At 33.3% G+C, this 17,114-nt stretch overlaps 1 protein-coding gene across 1 annotated transcript in view; it reads right to left on the bottom strand.

The window, feature by feature from the left end:
* Positions 1 to 8,625: 8,625 nt before the first annotated feature.
* Positions 8,626 to 17,114, bottom strand: part of LOC149769407 (dehydrogenase/reductase SDR family member 4-like) — a 28,556-nt gene continuing 20,067 nt past the window's right edge. Inside the window, exons 4-5 of the mRNA XM_089949899.1 lie at positions 11,469 to 11,527; positions 8,626 to 9,087 (exon numbers count right to left, since the gene is read on the bottom strand). Of these exons, the coding sequence (XP_089806025.1) occupies positions 8,973 to 9,087; positions 11,469 to 11,527 (174 nt within the window). The 3' untranslated portion in view covers positions 8,626 to 8,972. The remainder of the gene's footprint in view (positions 9,088 to 11,468; positions 11,528 to 17,114) is intronic.

Here is a 17,114-nt window from a genome sequence, read left to right as displayed (position 1 = left end):
TATATGTGTGTGTGTATGTATGTATGTATGTACTTATGTATGTATGTATGTATGTATGCATGTGTATGGAATCATTTGCCTTGTAATGATGAAAGAAAACTCATATTCAAATGTTGATAATTGAAGATGACTTATTTCGTCGATGAGGAGAGCTTGAATAGCAATGCACTGTCCGTCTTTCATCACCATCAATTTCACCGCGTAATAGACCAAGATTCCCACTATAACAAGTTCGTTTGTAAAACAAGTGTTGTTTGAGATATAAATGGATCCACTAAAAAATAACTAATGCTATTTATTTACTATTCCGTTTTGTGCCCTCCGTATTTGTTCTATGTGTTCCTTATAGTCCTTTTAAAATTTCCCAGAGGTGTTTCTTTGAAACAATAAGATATTTGAATGTCATCACACTTACTCTCAATGCGACATGAATAAAAATCAATCCAGTCGTGTATGTAAGCCAATTTGAGGTCATGTAATCTACTTACAGTAAACTGCATCAATTAATAATTGAAAGAATTTGTTTTAAAAGTGATGTTACAATATACATCTGGCAATGACAAAATTTTAGCAGCTCCAGAATTGATAAAAAAAAATCATAATTCTTCTTGTTGTATTTTCTTGTCTTGTCTTATTAAACTCTTTTCAGTTACACATTTACCGGATATCTCTTTCTATTTTCCACTTGGAATAGCTATTCCTAATTTCTGCTTAAACTCTTCAATTTCTTTAGAAAAGGCATTATTGATATTTTTATAAATCCCAATTTTTTACCAAAAGTGTTTTGTCCATTACTTCGCTATTAAATAATATCAACATTGCCGAGGATGGTGATGATTTTTAATTATTTCTTTGAAAAAGTACTTTATGTAAAAATGATGATATAGGTATGCAAGTTCAGACAGGTTAGTGGTCGATAAAACAAGGTGAGAAATGGGCGTTACCTTATCAGGAGGAGATACAGTATAAAGATTTTAAACAACCGTTAGCATCAGCTAAATGATTAAAGTTTCTTAGGAGACTGGTGAATCTCTTGCACCATTATTTAGATTTCTCATCATTGATAACATTGAAAACTAGTATAAAACAAATAACATAACCAGATAATTGTTTTAAAATACATGCACATTCAAGAAGTGAAAACCTCTCTCCTGTTCACATAAACCTGTTCCTTTGCTGTGAGTCCTATGATTCTTAAGAATGCATCATCAATAATGCAATTACAATATGAAAACCTATGCATAGAAAGTAATGAGAATTGGGTAATAAATTATAAATAAGGGTCCTCACAAATACTATATCATTGAGGCTTCCTTCTTTTGAAAATTTCTCTCAAGACATTCTGTATGTTATATTCCATTTTAGTTTTCACTATTTCAGCTCGAGTATGTCGAACAAAATATTTGTTATTCTTCGAATGTAGCTATATATTTCTTTCTATTTTTCTTATGCTTGCATATCAGTATTATGTGCCGTGAACTGTTCATTCAGGTACCAAGCATACATACTTTTGCATGTCAATTTCTTTACTCGCTTGCTTGTGTAATATATATGTAGATTGTTTGGTTCAACAGTTCAATTCAGTTTATTTTGTCCTTGTTTTGTCCTGTTTAATCTTTTCCCACGATTAATTGATATTTGTGCAAGGAACTGGGCATTCAGGATGGTAGTAAAGCTGTCCTAATTATTGGTCATCGTCGTGCTTTGCAACGTCACAAACCTTGCGCATTTAAAACGCTATACCAACATTCAGCTTATGCCTGATACTTTCTCTTTACGTTTTATTAACCAGCCGATAGAACGATCGCCTATAACAGGCACTTTATTTTATTCGAGGACAGATTTGTTTATTTACTCATATAAAATACGTATATTATTTATTCCTCGTGCCTTACCGTTTTTTACCATGTTGATTTCAAGGTTGATGATAATTATCTGGTTCGCATCGTCATTATGTGTCATACGTAAATCGGCTCTTTTTTTTTTTTTTAAAGAATTGCAATGTATCATTTTGTATGGTGTTATGACCACACTTATATCCCATCTAAATTTATCAACAAATACACATTATCTTTTGATAATGGCATTGTCACTTCATGTTAAACTCGTGAAACGTCAATATTACCTCTCTGAAAACTCAGTATAATGTAGTGCTTCACTACTATTTATATTCTGTGAAAAAAAAGGTATTGTTCTTTGCACATAATCACTCCCTCTGTCTGCTATTAGCAGATGGGCTATTTACTATTTGTTCTCATAGTCTGAGTGGTCAGGAAAGTTTAGTGATTTTCCAACACACTTGAAAAAGGTCCTGAAATAGTGATTTTCAACTTTGAATTTTAATTATCTCCTGTAGGGATAGAGTCGCGCGTGAGCGCGCGCGCGCGTGTGTGCGTATAACGACTCTATGATCTTAAGTTAATAGAAAAGAGCATCAAGCAATAAGCCTTGTAAAATTTAATAAATAAGTTACTTCCCTAGAATACAAAGTGAAAATGTAAAAAAAAAAACGTATGGTATTGCGAATTAAATCCCAAATAATCCAGGAATTACAGACAAAAGTCATAATAATTAAAATTATGAATAAACGTTAGTGAAATACAACGCTGAATTTGTTCATGCGCATGTAATCCGTATAATGCCGATGTATTAATAGTCCTTTGTCGGATCACAATAATTCAAGCCAAAAATTAAATCCTTATTTGAAATTTCACTAAAAATGCAAGTCTCGATTTCCAAGAATGGTATTTTGAAAGAGCACTTTGCATTTACAGACAAGATTCATTTAAATTTAATAATCTGAAGAAATACATTCCATCCCAAATGATAGAGCATAATACAGTTTATTCTGCCAATATCTTAAAGTACGAATGATTAATTTTTCAGCAACAGGATTATTTAGTCTTCTACCTGACCTCAGGTCACAATTAACATTTTCTATAAAAAAGACTCATTACCTAATTGAAAATAACCTTCTGGAAGGTTCATAGTGTTTACAAAATAAAATCTTAGTTACAATTAAAAGTCTGTTATTATAATTATAATAAAATATATGTAGTAAACAATTGGTAGACCCGGTAATTCATAGGGAATTTCCGAAGTTCGAGCCTCAGATTGAGATAAACATGTGTACATTGAAACCAAAATCAATAATTCAGGTCAGGTGGAAAATGAACTTGATTTTGGATAAGGTCAAGTCCAGCATAAAATGTCATATTATCAACAGCATATAGTAAAATATATATAAAAAATGAAAACCTAACTTACAAACTATATATGTATATATATATACACACACACGCACACACACTTTCTAAGTGATTGTTAAAAGGTAAATGATTACCACTGCTATATGTTTCTAGTAATGGTCTAGATATTTAAACGAGAATGATCATATATTTGTTTTATTGTGGTATCATGCTGCGTACCCAGATACTTACATTAAATGAAACGTTAAACCCTACAACAGCAACATTAAATGAAGCAAGAATAAAAGACAGTTTTATGCAACCCGCATCCGGGAGAAGCTTTGCACTCTCCGAATGTCCCAGTTTTGTGTGGGTAACCAACAGGACCATTCTCTCTTTCTATTGTAAATAATAATGCATAAATTACATTTTCAAGCTAAATCTTAATGCTCTCATAAAGTAACAATGCAAGATCAAAAAATAAAAATTAATGATTTAAAATTACAAAAAAGGCCATGTATACCTTCAAAGCTGATGTGAAAGGTATATTAATCATTGGTTATCTGTTGATCATGTACATGATGTGAATAAGCCGGCAAATACAAACAGGAAGTGTGAAGTGTCCAAACAGGAAGTGTTTAGTTTCCAGACAGCGTACTTGATATATCCCTCTTAAGTGATACAATATCTTTGTTCACTGCTAACTTATTAAACGTCATGTATGTATATATGTATATAGGTAGGTAGGTAGGTAGGTAGTGAGGTAGGTAGGTAGAGAGGTAGGTGGGTAAGAAGGCTGGTAAATTTGTGATTGCTTAGGTGGATGAATGGAGGGATGGATGGACGATGGGAAAATGTATTCAAAGGCAAACGTAAAATATATTGATGGATGTAACTACTACGGGTTTGATGTTTGGCCGGTTGGATGGATGGATATTTATTATTATTTTTTATTCGTTCTTAAAAACGACTATTTTAAACTAATACAGGGCATGGATGCTCAATGAAGAAATTTTGTGATGAAAGCAGTGAATCTCTTCGCAATTTCATGGCAGCTCATTGACTAATATTCATCACATATCATGCCACATTACACAAGTATTGTATTTTGATAAGGTTTGTACGCAAAAGTGACCTCAACATGCATTTGATACTGATGACTTCACGAAGCTGATTTATGTCTAGTTCCTATGAGCATAGCTTTGACTTGTTTATTTCTTTTTCCTAGCTTTGACTTGTTTATGTCTAGTTCCCATGCGCATAGCTTTGACTTGTTTATTTCTTTTTCCTAGCTTTGACTTGTTTATGTCTAGTTCCCATGAGCATAGGAATTTATTTATTTATATTTCATAACAACACAATGTTCTGTTCCGAGTCGGTGGAAATTACTCGTATGGGATTAAGTTCTGAATATTTTGTTATGATTTCATTGTTTCTTTGAACTTGTAAATAAATTTAACGCAGATTGATAGACAAAATAACGGTCTATAAACGACTCTCAAGCGCCAGGCACCCGTAGATAATTTGCAAGTCATGTAACACATGTAAATGATAATGACGTAAAAATGTAGGAGAAGAACAATTCTGCTGCTGAGCAAAAAGCATAATGTAAAATCAGGGCGATCTTAGGTTATTCAATGATTTGTGTTAGAGTTAACGTATACAATTAAGGGTTATTCAATGATTTGTGTCAGAGTTAACGTATACAATTAAGGGATATAATTCTCTGTTATATTCCACACTTTTTAGGTGGTTTCATCGTTGTAAAGATACCACTGGTCAACAGTGAAATCATTACTGACTTGAAAAGGCCCTAATCTGTAGTATTTTGGTGTGCCGAACACGAATATAACCGTGAAAAATTTGTATTGGCTCTCGTTTTGAAGATATTCATATACCTCATTTTCTATGTTTCACTGTGTAAATTTCTCCAGTAGGACTGCAGCAACATCCGGAATAATGATGTAACATTGCATAATACCATCATGCTCACATCATCCACAGTTGATTGCATCATTTTCTGATGCAATGCAATACTAATGCCATGCGGCTGCTGAAGTAAGTTGACGTCAGCAGTGTACTATACATGTGTAGGCCTATTATACTAATGCCAGGCGGCTGCTGAAGCTGACGTAAGCAGTGTACTATATAAAGCCCAATCAGATAGGTTCAGCATTTAAAATATTTTAGACGTTGTGCGAGACAGTTCAAGCTACTGTTACATAAAACTTATTATTTTATCCATTTACGTACAATAAAGAACAGTAATGCCTCGAAAGTGTGTTAATACCGCGGACAATTTTTGCTATGTTTGTGGGGAAGTGACATTTGCCAACCAGAAGAAAAGTATCAATTCTCAAGTGAAGAAGGCATATCATCTTTACTTCGGATGCAAGGTTGGTGACCAAGACAAGCCTTGGGCTCCGCATATATGCTGTGCTACATGTACAACACAGCTTTCACAGTGGTTGAATTGCAAAAGGTCATCAATGCCGTTTGCAGTCCCAATGGTGTGGAGAGAGCCAAACAACCACCCAAATGACTGTTACTTCTGCTTGGTTCCTCCTCTTTCCGGCGGAATAACGAAGCGAAAGAAGTCGAGAATAGTCTACCCAAACATTCCGTCTGCATTGAGACCAGTTCCACATGGTGAGGGACTTCCTATTCCAGAACCTCCAGCAGAATATTCTCTTGATTCATCTGACGAAGACAAAGGTGAGTCGACCTGTTCTTCTCCTGGTCCATCAGCATGCAGTGATCCAGATTTTCACTGTGGTGCATCATCAACCCCACACAGAATAACACAGGAAGAACTAAATGACCTGATTCGTGATTTGGACTTATCAAAGAACAAGGCAGAATTGCTAGGATCAAGACTCCAACAATGGAATCTTCTAGAAGAAGATGTCACAATTACTGCATATCGAAAGCGCCACCAGCAATTGGAGCCTTTCTTCAGAAAGGAAAGTAATCTGATATTCTGTTCCGATATTGAGGGCCTCATGAATGCTTCAAAAATCACTCATGACCCACAAGAATGGAGACTATTTGTGGACTCTTCGAAACTGAGTCTCAAGGCTGTGCTTTTGCACAATGGAAACATTCTTCCATCTATTCCAGTAGCGTATGCTGTCCACATGAAAGAGACATACGATAACTTAAGGCAGCTACTGAATTCCATTGAGTATAACAAGTACAGCTGGCACCTCTGTGGTGATTTGAAGGTAGTTGCCCTTTTAATGGGACTGCAGCAAGGATATACAAAATACATGTGTTTCTTATGCGAGTGGGATAGCCGAGCAAGGAAAATGCACTACATGAGGAAGGAATGGACTCACAGGCAGAATGTAGCCATTGGAGAGAAGAATATCCAACACCCAGCTCTGGTTGAGGCTCAGAAAATCTTGCTACCACCCCTTCACATCAAACTAGGTTTGATGAAGAACTTCGTGAAAGCCATTGACCGGACTTTGCCAGCATTCCGATACCTGCATGAAAAATTCCCTCGACTCAGCGAAGCAAAGATTAAAGAGGGAGTTTTTGTGGGTCCTCAGATTCGAGAGCTTTTCAAAGATGACCGGTTCAACAACTTGCTGGAAGGTGACGCGAAACAAGCATGGAATGCTTTTCGCCTAGTTTCTACAAACTTCCTCGGAAATGTTAGGGCAGAAAACTATAAGGAACTAGTAGAAGACATGTTGATGAAGTATAAGAAACTTGGCTGCAATATGTCTCTAAAGATTCACTTCCTTCATTCCCATTTGGATTTCTTTCCTAGCAACTGTGGTATTGTTAGTGATGAACACGGCGAACGTTTTCATCAAGATATCGCAACAATGGAACAAAGATACCAGGGAAAATGGTCCACTACAATGCTGGCTGACTACTGCTGGACACTCCTCAGAGATGCTCCCGAACAGCTGTACAAGAGACAGGCGAAGAAATCTAAGATGTAGTCAATGACTTGATTTTTTATAGGTAGGCTATTACAGTTGACCTTTTACTATTGGAATGCATTTCGTTATGTAAACATTAATTTCTTGCAGATTACAAAAAAACTAGAGCCAATTTTGCAATTTGACTGTCATATTCGTGTTCAGCACATAAAAATTGATAAGAATTGACTAATTTTATTTCAGTAACATGACTTTTGTAAAAATTTGTTGTCCAGTGTACTTAAAACATGGAAAGTGACCCTCGTTCAGGAATGACGTTGTCTGCTATTGGTTAACAGGGAGTGGCTGCCGTCAAAACGGCCTTTGATGAAGATACACGATACATAATGGAATCTATTTCTGTTATCACGGGCATTAATTCATCAGCTGTTTGTAATATACTGAAAAATTATATGAGGCTTACATATGTTTGTGAATGATGGATCCCAGAATTTTTTGGAGGAGGGGGTGCTAATTAAAAACAGACTCAATTAAAATCGTCAAACAGTTATACACAATATATGAGAAGGGTGACCAGATACATTTGACTGAGATATATGTGACGAAACATGAATTTTCCTTCTGAACCGGACTGAAGAGAAAACAATAAAACGAGCAGAGACTATACATCGCTCGACGTCGTCAAACTGTAAGGAGAGTTTTACTTTTAAATGCAAAATGCCCGGTCGTCCTGTTGCCATTTTGGAGCACTATAGAACCACACGTTCGCGCTGTTATCCATTTACCGGTACTCCATATTAATGCACCGACGTATAAATCCGCTATCTTGACATACTTTCTACAGGAGTACAACATCCAAACTTTTCCACAACCTCCATATAACACTGATTTTGCTCCATGTGAGCTTGGCTGTACCCTGCAATCAACGATTCACTGAGGGACTTACGATTTAAAAGCTGCCAGGTGGTTGAAAGCACTGTTTTACATTGTATGAATGCCCAGATATGAATACGAAATGGCTATCTAAAATTGGATAATCAGTCCGAGAAAGCGTGTAGAGGTGTACAGGGGAGTTCCTTAAAGTGATGTACTGAAGTACTATTCATTAATAAAGAACTTTGTTGTACAGCACACTTGTATTTAGAATTTTTAAATATCCCTCATTTTAATATTCTGCGATCAGAAGGACTCGACAGATTCTTACGCGATATCAATCACTTTCCATTTGACAACTCGTAATGACATACCTATTGTCTAACATAACGTGTTACATTTAATCCCAGAGAATTATTGAAAACACACACACACACACACACACACACACACACACGCTACTGCATAGTGCTAGTCCGCCAAATTCATAACCTCGAGGGAAAATTCGGAAACACCTGTTGATTCTAGTTTCCTCTGAATTTAACAAATCGTAAATTTCTCGTTATTTTTCTTCTTTCAGATTTGTTACTTTAATAAATATAAATCATAGTTAGACTTAACCGTCAACATTGCCTAAGCATGTACTATCATGTCATGCAATCTATTGGACGCAGTCTAAAACTGGTCCGTGCTTAATTTTCTACACTATTCACCAATATGTAGCAAGATAACCCATAACGCAACGTAAATAATTGGAGTTTTAATCAAATGATCAGTGTACAGTTAGTACTGAACATCATTCGCAAAGTCTGTCCATCAATTATTTATGTATGTTAACAAAAGCTTGGTATACTTATAACGTACATCTAATAATAGCATACATTTCTTTTCCTAAGCAGCGTAAATTATAGTATATAATCTGGATGACTGATTTTTCAGAAATGACGAAAAAGAAATTTTTTTTTAAATCCATATATGAAGGCTAGACTAAACTTCTGGTGTCCCAGATTTTCTGTTATAACCTTGCGCTTACTCCTCCTCCAATGACTACGGTTTCTCCGGTGATATATGAAGCATCGTCTGATACCAGAAAAGAGACGATTCCAGCACATCCTTCTGGCTCAGCGAAACTAAAAGTAGGACGAAATGTTATAAAAAATAAAATAATTCACCCGCTTATATTAAACAACTGTTATGAAACTACAAGTTACCAGAAATTTATAAATAAAAAATATATATTTATATTAACTGTATATGCGTGCATTCAAATTAATTTCTCCACTGAACATTGTTTTGAATCTAACTTCTAGCCTCAGTCTGCAATTGAAATAACACGAGAAGATCATGACGTCAAAAGAACCATCATGCTATTGATCTAAACATGGGATTATGATCATAATCAGGATCATCATCATCATATTTGTTTTCCTTGGCACACCTGCGCCATTCCAGCAAGCACTGTTCACATAATAAACATTAGTATTTAGTTTGTATAATCATCACTTTAAGCAAAAATAATATTAGTATTTAATTTATACAGCAACCACCTTTCACATAATAATAACAAGTATTAAATTTATATAGCGATCACCTTTCACATAATAAACACAAGTATTAAATTGATATAGCGATCACCTTTCATATAATTATATTAGTATTTAATTTCCATAGCAAACACTTTTCGCATAATTAGCATTAGTATCTAATTTACATAGCAACCAATTTTCCCATAATTAGTATTAGCATTTAATTTATGCTGCTGCCTGCTAAATGATCATTTTTGTCGCACTTGTAAAGCAGAAAATAACGCTTCATATTCGAAAGCACGACTATTTATATTTCTAAAAATAATGGCTTTAAGCAGTATAGGTTAAACAAATATTAGACCCAATCAAGGTCGTTGTTACTCTTTACCAGGTATATGCATTGTTTCGCAAATCTTTCGTTCTCAGAAAGCGTCAGAATCTGTGATTGCAATTTATCGATCTTTTGTGTGTATCGAAAGAACCATGAAATGGAATTAACAAGAAACAAAACAAAAGATAAAAAAAAAAAAAAAAAAAAACCGACCCCCCGACCCAACCCCCCCAAAAAAAAACAACAACAAGCAAACGATCGACACAGCTAAATGGAAGACCTTGTCTCTTCGTCTAAATACTAAAATGTCTGGATGATAACATATTAATTTTAGCATATTGTTCAACAATCTTATTTTGTATTGATACATAATTATTCATACCGTTTCAAAGGAATACCCATTGCATATTGTTCAACAATCTTATTTTGTACTGATACGTAATTATTCCTACCATTTCAAAGGACTACTCATTGCATAGTTTTCAACAGTCTTATTTTGTACTGATACATAATTATTCCTACCGTTTCAAAGGAATAGTCACTGCATATTTTTAACAATCTTATTTTGTATTGATACATAATTATTCCTACCGTTTCAAAGGAATATTCATTGCATAGTTTTCAACAATCTTATTTTGTATTGATACATAATTATTCCTACCGTTTCAAATGAATACTCATTGCATATTTTTTCACAATCCTATTTTGTATTGATACATAATTATTTCTACCGTTTCAAAGGAATACTCATTGTATATTATATTTTTCAACAATCTTATTTTATATTGATTCATAATTATTCCTACCTTTTCAAAGGAATACTCATTGCATATTTTTCAACAATCTTATTTCGTATTGATACATAATTATTCCTACCGTTTCAAAGGAATACTCATTGCATATTTTTCAACAATCCTATTTTGTATTAATACATAATTATTTCTACCGTTTCAAAGGAATACTCATTGCATATTATATTTTTCAATAATCTTATTTTGTATTGATACATAATTATTCCTACCGTTTCAAAGGAATACTCATTGCATATTTTTCAACAATCTTATTTTGTATTGATGCATAATTATTCCTACCGTTTCAAAGGAATACTCATTGCATAGTTTTCAACAATCTTATTTTGTATTGATACATAATTATTCCTACCGTTTCAAAGGACTACTCATTGCATATTATATTTTCAACAATCTTATTTTGTATTGATACATAATTATTCCTATCGTTTCAAAGGAATACTCACAGCATATTTTTCAACAATCGTATTTTGTATTTATACATAATTATTCATACCATTTCAAAAGAATACTCACTGCATATTTTTCAACAATCTTATTTTGTATTGATACATAATTATTCCTACCGTTTCAAAGGAATACTCATTGCATATTTTCAACAATTTTATTTTGTATTGATACATAATTATTCCTACCGTTTCAAAGGAATACTCACTGCATATTTTTCAACAATCTTATTTTGTATTGATACATAATTATTCCTACCGTTTCAAAGGAATACTCACTGCATATTTTTCAACAATCTTATTTTGTATTGATACATAATTATTCCTACCGTTTCAAAGGAAAACTCATTGCATATTTTTCAACAATCTCATTTTGTATTGATACATAATTATTCCTACCGTTTCAAAGGAATACTCATTGTATATGCAATGCTAGCTGCATCTGAATTTTTCCATAACTGAAAGAGAAATAAAATATGTCGAAACCATAAAAGACAAATCTTTGACCCATATACGTACAGGTCACAAACGACAGAACAACAAAAGATTATATAATATATTTTCTAGCCACTGCTCGTTTGAATTTAAATTTTACTATTAGATCAGACACGCTAATTTCCACAATTTGATGGAATAAAAACTCAGCAAGTTACATATTTATATATACTGATGTAGACAATGTAAAGAAGGTTGCTCCGACATTATAGTCACGTTTATGTTAATAATTATTTTATTCACGGTTTATGTTACATCGAATTTTCGTGAGGCAAATAATTATGCATTTCGACTATTTCGCAAGTTGGTACAATGTCGTCTCGATCTATATATTGTCTGCAGATTTTTTATCGAGCACTTATCATGACAATTCCAGTGCAGTGGAAGATTAGTCGATAAAATGCTAACCGTCGCATGCTGGCGTATGCTTGCATGGCCCATACACCTTCATGAGACAAACAATATGGTCGAAAATATATTTCCAACATACATATAAGTCAACTCACTATTTCGTCTGAAAAGTTGTTACCTTATCCTATGGTTTTCTGGGTTTTTCTGTAAGCATTTGGCAAAATGTGCTCTCATAGTTTCACTAGGCAAAGGGGGCGCTCTACAGATATTATGGAGTTCTGAGAGAGTGGTGGGTGGATGGTGAAGTTGTTTACATTTGCAACATGCACAGAGGAAAAATTGTTGTATTCCTCTATGTTACTTTCATATAGTGTCACTGAAACTACATTGTATATTGTACTTGTGTTCATTGTAAATGACCTAAGCATACAATTAACTAAAATGACTGCTCCCTTGTGCTAAAAAAACCCAACCTAAATCAGTCAAAAAGTGCATTATGTTTAACAGTTATTAAAATTGGAAAAATGAATTTTGCCAGACTCGACAATACCAGCTTCTAAAAATACAATGAATGAATTATCAAATATATAAAAAGTTAAAACGGTTATCGGCTCTATTTTACGAGATACTACCGAAGTTCAGGAGGTGAAAATGACCAATCAGAGATAGCAGTTTTTGAGAGATGCACATTTGAAGTAAGGCCAAACTTTTATACTCTATAACCCATATTACACTCATCAATCATCTACCAAAATAAAGGGAATTAAAGGTTCTTTGAACAATACCTAAGATATACAAGGTCTTTATTAAATAGCCAGTATAACCATGCAAAAACCCGGGGAAATTCTTTTTCTTTAAAACACATTATGCAAAATACGAAACTGGTGAACGCCACCAAATGAATTTCAAAAGCGTGCATGTAGTTTCTAAAAAGATTACGACATGAACTCTAGCGTGTCTGACAAGGAAATTGTGAAATTCATTCTGTTGAGCTTTGAGGATAAAGGCTTATTATAGATGTAGTATCTCACTTGAAAATCAATGAATGAGATATCTAAACCGATATTAACGTCTTTTCTTTCTTTCTGTTTTATTTTAACGATTTTTCCTTATTAAAGTTTATCTTCGCAGACTGGTCTTTTCCAAACCAATAGTTTGTACAGAGAAATTATTTATACAAAGGAAATCGAAAACAGTAGGAAAAGAATACAGTGTTGGTGAATTTAGACCAGGCTTTATCAAATGGGAGCATTGCAATTTCATTTGCTACTTTATTTCATTAAACATATTGCATTAAAAGCCAAGAAATTTTCCTTTTCACATCTGTAGTAGAAAAACACTTTCCAGTGCCGACACAGCTTAATTGCATCTTATCTGGGGAATATCCAATAAGTCACCATTTGTAGGCGAGTTGATCAACACATTGTGTTAAGGCAGTAACTTGCACATTTTAAAACTGAAGCTGTCTATATTTTGGATGACATGTATTTACTCCTAATATGAAAATAGTTAAAACTTTCATGTGCAGTCATCCAATGAAAGCAACGTGACCAGTAATAGGCGACCAAAGTCCAAAGATATGACCTTCAATTCTGACTTAGTACTATTTCTTTCTCTCAATTTCCTACTCCCTAGCTATATCCTACAATTGTGCTATTTTACTACTACGAATAAATGAGATCATAAAATACTTTCATTATGGTAATATCAACTTAGTAAACAAAACTGAAAAATGAACAAGATGCAAATTGTAAGGACACTAGGTTTTAAACTAAGCAACAGAAAGAAGTGAAACCATCAATTTAAGACAATCGGCAAGTTTTCTATTTTTATATATTACGATGTGTAAATTTAAGAAACACAGTCCAATTACAAGTCCAAAGGTAAATAATTACCCGACTGAATTCTAATAGTTTTGAATGTCTTTCATGTATCTCAACGATCCAATCCAGAATATCTTTGAAAGATTTCTTAATAGTTTTAAAATAATGTGTTAATCAAATCAATGCTCACTTCAGTAATTCCAATGAATGAATTAAATAAATCCTATGAAATTATACCAGAAAACAACTGCAAAATCATATAATAAATTCCCCCAAAATTACATGAAACAGGAATGATTTATAATAAATAAAATTATCTCTTGATACCGACATTGTTGCTTTCGTGTTCAATATTCATATAATCTCTCAGAAACTGTCTGGTAATATATATATATATATATATATATATATATATATATATATATATATATATATATATATATATATATATATATATATATATATATATATATATATATATATATATATATGTATGTCTGTGTGTGTATTCACCTGGCCTGAGCGGTAATAAATAGATTGTTCTTGAATTCCCAAGAGGTGAATAATTTCTCATTGGAAATTGGAGAATTCCATCAAATTGTTTCTAAATTATGCAGAACTTACAAAGCTATGAGTTATTTCAACATCATATTTACATCCTTCAGTCATGGACAAAAGTTATCTGTGACAACATGTTCTTTACAAATAACAATTAGCTTAAAGTACAGACTACAATCACGGATAAACGTTAAGCACACACGATAGATATACATAGCATAATGTTGTAGGGATTGTTCATTTAGGAAGCATCTTGACAGGGGTAAATCGAAGGCGTGTTTCTTGACGTGTTATACAAATTCGATGATTATACGTTTAGGTGACTATTTTAACTTAAGCAAAGCTAGTAAAAGATATACTGTTAAACTAGTAAAATATATACTCCTATACTAGTAAAATATATGCTCCAAAACTAGTAAAAGATACACTCATACACATGTAAAATATATACCCCTAAACTAGTAAAAGATACACTCCTATACTAGCAAAAGATACACTCCTATACTAGTAAAAGATACACTCCTAAACTAGGAAAATATATACTCCTAAACTAGTAAAATATATACTCCAAAACTAGTAAAATATATACTCATAAAGTAGTAAAATATACACTCCTAAAGTAGTAAAATATATACTCCTAAACTAGTAGAATATATACTCCTAATCTACTAAAACATATACTTCTAAACTAGTTACATATATACTCCTAAACAAGTCAAATATATACTCCTAAACTAGTAAAATTTACAAACCAATTTGAAGGTCAGTGTACAATGATTCTGCAAATACAGAAAGAGTATTATGGTAAACAAAACTTCGATTCAAACAATAAATGGTAACTTAGTACATGAAGAAACTTGTTGACATTCGACCATAGGAATGGAAGACATTCACATAAATCTTAAAATACTCTTATCATTACAAAAACGGAAACAATTGCACATTGTTTAAGTAAAAGGATATACTGCATGCTGTTGCCTTGTTGATAACAAATACAGACAATTTATCACCGTCAAAGAGCAGCATTTAAGACATCTTTACAACGATTATGATAGTGCAATATAAATATATTGTGAGAGCAAGTGAAACAGGACAGAAAAAAAGATGAAAATACTATATCTATTGAATTTAACAAGTTGTTAACTGAATAGTCTACATACACATCACGCAAGCAATGAGGAGAAAGAGTTTCCACAATAAAATTTATTTCGAGTCACCTCGATCACCAATGATAAAGCAGGAATAGCTGATATGCGAGCATAAGAAAAATACAACGGTGGATACAAGTACATTTTATGGTGATGTTTTCTCAAAACATAGTTGAGCAACAAAAGTGAGAACAGAAAGTAATGAAGACATTTTTAAGGAAACGTTAACGAGAGACATCCTCAAAAGATAGTTCGGTCAAGAAAAACAGCTTTGAAATAGTAAAGATAAGGATCTCCTGTTTGCTGAAAAATGAAAACATTGATGAATAGTTTTCAACTCACACAAGCCGCCCCCCCCCCAGCACCCCAAAAGAAAACATGTAGTGGAAATGTTTAACAAATCCCTGAAGACCGAGTGTGGAAGTAGTTCACTCCAATTGAAACTATAAAATGAGCTGACGTGTTACCAAAACCAACTGAGGGATATATGTTTCTGACAGGCTAATTTGCAAACGTCTGAACGATTTGAACTTTGGCTGTCACGACACTGAACTAATGTGGACTGAGATTACCTTACCCTCCCATAAATTAGTAATGGGGGTAGGATACAGATCAAACTTCTTTCCAACTAATTTCTGAGAAAGTTGTGAAGCTTGAATTGATATCGTCAGTGACAATTATAAAGATATCATTTTTCTATGGGAATATAACACTTATTTACTTGTATCTTCTACTTCTGCAAATTTAGTTATTTTAATGGCAAGATATAGGATACGAAATGTAGTAGCAAACCCTACACGGGTTACTTCTACTACCAAGATATATCATTAAACCGCCTCCGTGAGAGTTTCTATCTTTTCTAAAAGGTTCTTTAAAACCATTGACTTTTAAACAATCCACGTAGATGCTAGAATTTAAATGTGTTTCACTAAAGCAAAAAACTGAGTATTCCTCCGCTGTACTTTCTAAGTAATAAAGTTTATGTCACCAATTCATGTCTCGTGGCCTGAGCATAGTTGTTGCTTTTATATTACTACTGAATAACGTTGACATTGACCATCTGGAAATACTAATCAATTATTGTATATTATCAAACATCATACACATGTGTAAATTTTTCTAATGAATACGGAAATATGTGACTTTCAAGTGGGTTTTTAAAATATAATTTAGAATAGAATCATTCACTCCGGTCTAGATTCGTATCACTAACTTTTAGACATGTATTCCTTTGCTTGACCCCTATGTCACGGGGCCTTCCTGAGTGACACATGTATACTATTTTATATTTACGTACATCTACAAGCATAGCAGACGACATTGTATCATCGACAATTATTATAGTAATTCGGATTACTAACCCTTAGATCTGTATTCTTAAGCGTGACCTCTATGTCACGTGGCCTTCCTTAGGGACACTTGAACACTGTTATACTTATGATCATTTATAAACATAGCAGACGATATGTTATCATCTGCATTTATTGTAGTATTAAGTTGCACAATAGTTTCTTAGTGTCATACAGCTGTGTAGCAAAACAAAAGTGAGACTTATGGAATTCTAATTTCTAAAACTTTCTTTATTTGTATTTGTCTAAACGAAATAAAAGTGCATACTATTTAAATTTTAAATATGTGCCAGTACTTTCCTTACTGACTATTACTACTAC

The sequence above is a fragment of the Sinohyriopsis cumingii genome, unplaced genomic scaffold, assembly GCF_028554795.1.
Source record: "Sinohyriopsis cumingii isolate HCF-2022 unplaced genomic scaffold, ASM2855479v2 utg003811l, whole genome shotgun sequence".
Taxonomy (NCBI): domain Eukaryota; kingdom Metazoa; phylum Mollusca; class Bivalvia; order Unionida; family Unionidae; genus Sinohyriopsis; species Sinohyriopsis cumingii.
The sequence above is the reverse complement of the archived record's forward strand: the minus strand, read 5'-3'. Positions and strand labels throughout refer to the sequence as shown.